This window comes from Delphinus delphis, chromosome 4 (assembly GCF_949987515.2).
Source record: "Delphinus delphis chromosome 4, mDelDel1.2, whole genome shotgun sequence".
Lineage (NCBI taxonomy): Eukaryota > Metazoa > Chordata > Mammalia > Artiodactyla > Delphinidae > Delphinus > Delphinus delphis.
Window position 1 is genome coordinate 103,780,287 of NC_082686.1, and position 6,000 is coordinate 103,786,286.

The 6,000-nt window shown below is 49.5% G+C and overlaps 1 protein-coding gene across 1 annotated transcript in view; it reads right to left on the bottom strand.

The window, feature by feature from the left end:
• The window catches only part of PPM1L (protein phosphatase, Mg2+/Mn2+ dependent 1L), a 333,300-nt gene extending 327,900 nt beyond the window's left edge, over window positions 1-5,400 (bottom strand). The window contains exon 1 of the mRNA XM_060011202.2: window positions 4,232-5,400. Coding sequence (XP_059867185.1) covers window positions 4,232-4,630 — 399 coding nt within the window. The 5' untranslated portion in view covers window positions 4,631-5,400. The remainder of the gene's footprint in view (window positions 1-4,231) is intronic.
• Window positions 5,401-6,000: the final 600 nt, after the last annotated feature.

Below are 6,000 nucleotides of genomic sequence, written 5' to 3' on the forward strand. Positions count from 1 at the left end.
TTCTTCTAGCTAATATAAAAAGTTTAAAACAAAAAACACATTTTGCCTGTGGATAAAAATTATGGATAAGCACCAAATACAATTTTCTTAGATAAACAGTATTTTATAATTTTAAAAATAACCTTTCCACATTAGTTGATACAATCTAAGCTATTTGTTTTCCTTTTTGTTATTTTAATTTTCATTATACAGCAAAAGAGTCACTGCCATAGCTTTAGACACACACACACACACACACACACACACACACACTTTCAACCATCCACCCATAGTATGGTGGTTAGAATGTTATCAAGGGCCCAAGGGAATCAAGTAAGGAAGCTGGCCCATAGCACCTCTAAAAAAAACATGGCTCATTAAGCTATCATCCATCTGGAAATCACAGCCATCCAGAGTCTGGTTCTCAGCATAACAAGTCTGGAGACATAGCTTAGTCAAAAATACACAGTTGAACATAGCTTTGTCAAAAATACACAGTTGAACAGACTCAAGAGAACTAACTCATGTTAACAACTCAGAAGAGGCTGAAGTACAAGTCAGAATACCAATTTATTAATTAATCATAAAGAATATTCCTTTTCACTAATCAGAAAATTTGCACCTGAAGCCAGGATGCTACTTCCCCAATGCTAGGATACCTGGAATCCTAAATTAATAATCAATTCACCGGAAGTTAGAACAAATAGTGATAGAGAGTTCGGTGGATACCTAATGAATTGTCTATATCCAACATACACCTTTCTAGTGATCAAAGTTGTGGCTTTCATGTGTAGAGTCTCTTTCCTTCCCTTGGATACCGTTGCCCCGACACTACAGACTTCTTGGTCTCTAAGCTTTCTTCTTCCACATCCTTCTCTCCACCAAGTATTTTTCTAGATAGGGTATTAATACAACTGATGATATGAACCTCACATGCATTATTATCCGTATTTTTCAGATTAACAACTCCCAGATAGGGCTTCCCTGGTGGCGCAGTGCTTAAGAGTCCGCCTGCCGATGCAGGGGACGCTGGTTCGTGCCCCGGTCCGGGAAGATCCCACATGCCGCAGAACGGCTGGGCCCGTGAGCCAAGGCCGCTGAGCCTGCGCGTCCGGAGCCTGTGCTCCGCAACGGGAGAGGCCACAACAGTGAGAGGCCTCCGTACCGAAAAAAGAAAAAAAAAACTCCCAGATAAAGCTGCTTAAGCAACTTGCCCAAGGTCACAGCTAGTTTAAGGCAGAGCACAGATTCAAAGCCTACACTTTTAACCTTGCAGTAAATGACGCCTTCAAGGTGTCTTTCCCAGGGCCTCGCACCTTCCAATTTGATTTAAATGACCCTCTTCAGTATTCCAATAACACCCTAAGCACACAATGACTATAATTTCTGGTGCACAGGTCTATCTCTCTCACCACACTGAAACTTTCTGAGAACAGGAATCATGTCTCATTCACCTCTGTATCCCTAGTGTGCTATCTATTTACCTAGGTAAATATGCAAACTAATTTGTCCACTGGTTTAATATAAAGCTTATCAAACTGAAGGCCTTGAATAAGCTATGCAGTCTAAGGAAGGTCACAACTTCTCCTGCCATCAATAAACATCTCATCTAAAAAACAGAATGAAATAGATATACAAGGTGGCTTAGGTTCCTTCTGTATCTAAAAGCACTACCATGGGTCCTGATTTTTAATAGCCTATCTTATTAGTTTGAATTATTAGAAACAAAATTAAATTCCTCATCATCTTCCATACCACACTACTACTACTCTCTACATATATGTGTATGTAGCGAGTTCAGAAAAAGCTTCCTCTTTTCTGAAAGGTGAGAACTATCATCTACACCAAAATCAAACAGTGGCACCCTCCTCTGGTGAATATTAAAGAAGCTAAACAACACAGAAGACAAGAATTAGATGGTCGGATTTTCTTTGAATGAAAGAAAAAGGAAAAGAGAAATACCTAAGATTATTTGTCATCACATTCCCAATAGCAATTAAATAGCTCTTTTCTATAACTCCTTACTTTGCCCTAAAACAAAGCCAAAATGAATGAACTGGCTATGCACTGTAGGATGTTATAGACAGAACAATTGTTCTGTATTTCAGGGTACTGATAATATTATTTTGCTAACAGCAAGCTTTTTAATATAAGGCACAATGAAACTCATTTCATAGTTTAGCTAACAATGATGATCTCTTTTATTATTTAAAAATTTAACGGAAAGCCCTATACATGTAAACTATTTCTAGTTAAATAAAAGCATTTCGCATGTCCCTTTTCTGAATGGTACATTTGCCAGAAGATAATACTGGAAAATTTTCAACCTGAAATCTGTTGGAGTCTTCAATATTCACGTTTTAGAATATCAGCTTAGAAGAAAATTTAAAAATACTCATTCACTTACATGTGCAGGCTCAAAACATGCCAATGCAGCACACCCAGATAAGCACAACCCAGAGTTTCACAACATTAACACTACATCCAGACCTTTAAGTTAAGAATAAAACTGTACTTTCTAACACAAGAATCAGATCATCATCTGCCAACAATTTTAATATAAAGTATATAATAAATATAAGCTTTATTAAATGATTTACAACAGTCAAGGCACATAAAATGAAAATATAGATATTCTGACTCAGACCAGGAAACAAATCAGCCATTATATGGGCAACCTTATCTTTCAGATATGTTTTTTACCCAAATACACAGAGTCCCTTCCCTCAATTAACTTCACATCTTTCACCTACCCAAGGGGCAAGGAAAGAATCCCATACTACACAAGAGGCTACAAATTTACAATCAGTGAGAAACCTTCGTTTTGAAACACAGAATATAGAAAAGGCTAGGGTGGATGGAAGATGGCAAAAACTGATTTCAGCTCTACCAAATAAATTTTCCAATCAAGTCTGCCATTCCTGGCAAAGTTGGTTCTACCAGGTAGGTACATACAGTATGTGGGAAAGATTAGCAGAGGGTTGGGTGAAGTGACCTTGTATCAAAGAGAGAATGCAGTTAAGATACCCAGTTGAGAGCGTTCTCAATGTTCACCCAAAACAAAGGCCAAAGAACAAGCTTGAAAGAGAATGATATCCCCTACAGCCCACCCAGAGACCAGAAGCGGCAAGAGAATTGAGGGGGAAAAGTTGGATGGGAGGAGGGGGCGGGGGGAGGAGGAAATGATGAAGAAGGGGTGGTGAAGAGGGGGTGCGGGGAGTAAGAAAGTATGCTTTAAAAAAAAAAAAAGTATGCAGCAATGAAACTCTTTTCCAAACTGCCAAGTTTAGAGAGATGGGGTGGCTGGCCTGCTACTCTCTGGAGCACCGCTCTGGAGCCACATTTGCCACTCACTTCGCCTGGGCCGATGCCCAAGGACCAAAGCCAACTCTCGCCCTGACCTCCAGGAAATCTGAGCCCCGACAAGCAATCAGGGTGCCGCAGAAATGCGGGAGAGGGACTTGAACCGGCCTCTAACCTCATCTCTTGCTCCCACATGAACCCCAAATAAAGGAATTTAGAAGCAGGGAGACGTCTGCGTCCCACGCCGGCCAGGGCGCAGGGGCAAGATCTGGGCACCGCTACCTCTGCGGGGATTGCCACCTCTGCAAAGGCCAGAGGCATCTCGGTCCCGTGCCTCGATCCAGCTAAAAGCAGGCGGCCAGCAAAGCGCTGCTGTCAAGTGGCCGCATTGCACTTGTAAAGTTAATGGAATTAGGAAGAAGCGCAGCGCTGCCCCTCGGGTTCCTCCTCAGGGCGAAAGAGCTGGAAAGGAGTCAGAGTTTCCTTCATGCTTACTAAGTCCTCACTGATTCGGCTCTGCAGATTTTATCTTTTTCCTAACGACAATCAAAGATTTCTTCCTTCTTTGCGCCTAGCTCGGCCTCAAACCCCATAACAGGGGCGCTGAGGCCCTGGGCCAAAGTTCACTGTAGAAACCACTAACTCTCCCAGCGAAACTAACACAGTCATTTGCTGGACTCTGGCCTTGGGAAACCTCATAAATTATGAGGCATGAAATAGGTTATGGATGACCCTTCCTCCCCCACACTGGACCCTCAGTACAAGAGGTCTGGATCCCGCGGTGTTTCTGGCAACTTGGCCAAGTTTGGAACTAGTGGCTTTGTCCAGCCCGACACCAGGTCATCACCACGCCCCTCGCACACAGGTGCTACCCGACACGCCCACCACGTCCTGTTGTTTACACATACACAAACACACACACACACTCAAAGCCCCAGAGAACTCCTACCTCGCCCCCGTGCCCGTCGAAGATCCCGAAGATGGACGGATGCGTCTTATTGGCTAGGTCCGTAAGAACTTCAAAGCGGTCCTCCATGTGGTCTCTCCGGCCCTGGATGGAATACACGGCCACATTGTGGCTCTTGAACTCCCAGGTCTTGGAAAACTCGGCCTCCAGCACATCGAGCCCTCCCAGTCGGTCGTTCTGCATGATCTCGGCCACCTTGCCCTTCACCATCTTCACGGCGTCCCGGCTGGACTTGACGATGGTCTTCACCTCATCCGTGTGGAAGAAGTAACTCCACAGCGCCAAGCTGATGCACAGCAGGAAGAGCGTCTCAGGTCTCAGCAAGAAGTAGCGCATGATGCGACCCAGTAGAGACAGCAAAGTCATTGTATCCTCTATCATTTATTATCGCTAGAGCCCCAACCACCAGCAGCGACGCGCGCCCCGAAAGCTCGCCGGGTCCCGGAGCACTGCGGGGAAAGCCCGCGGGGAGGGAGGCGGAGCAGCAGCCGAGGGTTAGGGGGCGGAGGCTCACGGAGCCGGGCGGAAGATGGACAAGCAGGCAGCTCCGAGCCCGCACGGTGAACAGAGGCAGTTTCCCTTTTGTCTCCCGGCCTCTGCGGCCCGAAGGCCCGCGCCCAGCACACCGACGTCTGAGCCAGCCGCCCGCGCCGCCTCCCCTCCCTACGCCCCTTTGTGAGGCGGCGGCTGCCGAGACGCCGGCGGTGGCAGCAGCAGTCGCGGGTGCCGGGGCTGGACGAGAGAAATCAAGTTAAAGTTGCGCCGGGCGGGTCTGCCGCGGTGGGCGGGAGAGTTCCGGGGCGCTGGCGCCCCCGCGGCGCCTCCGCGGGTGCCCCCTCGCTGCTCCGGGGAGCGATCGGCAGGTGAAGAGGCGCGAGGCGCTAGAGCCCCGCGGGTGAGAGATGCACGTCCCCTTGGTCGCCGCCGCAGGGGAGCGCAGAGCGGGCCGAGCTCTCCGAGTCCTTCAGACACCCAGGGGGCCCTAGAGAATAAAAGTTTTGCGGGAGCCTGGGCAGAGGCGGGGGTGCGCGGAGCCCGGGGACGCAGCACGATCGGCGCGGAGCCGCAGGCGGCCGGCCGGGCTCTGCCTGCCTCACCGCAGCACCTCCCTGCTCCGCTCCGCTCGGCTCTGCTGGGCTCGGGCGCTCCCTCCTAGCGCCGCCGCTCGCACTTGCCCCGCCCAGTGCTCGCTCGCCCCGCCTCGCCCCGCCCCTTGAGCCGGGACTCGAGGCCCGGAGGTGCTCGGGCCGAGCTGTCAAAGGCCGAGGCAAATCGGCGGCGGCTGGCGCGCTTGCAACTGCGGGCGGTCCGGACGAACCGAGGGGGGAGGGAAGGGGCGCGTCTGCAGCCGAGCTCGAGTGGATGGTATTGTCTGCCTCTTGTGAGAGCTCTCAGAACAATATAATACTGACCCTGGTAGGCTGATCGGTGGTTTCGCGGGATCCACTGCTACCGGCTGGAAAACAGAGGACCGCACGTGAGCGTCCCCCCCTCCGGCTGGCGGCACGGTAGTGCGGTCTCCGCCTCGCCCGGCATAAGGCAAGCGAGAAGGGACGCACTTCTCCTGGCTCGCAGAGCGAGGCAGAGAGCTCGGACCTTCGGTTTTCTGGGACAGAGGCCTGCCGGAATCTCCCGAGAGGCTGAGAGCGAGCGTCGGGCCTAAAAACCTCGCGACGAGAAAAGGCCTCCCGAGGGCAGCGGGATGTGAGGACTCAGAGCCACGTGGAAATGCGCTCTGATGATAACCTCGG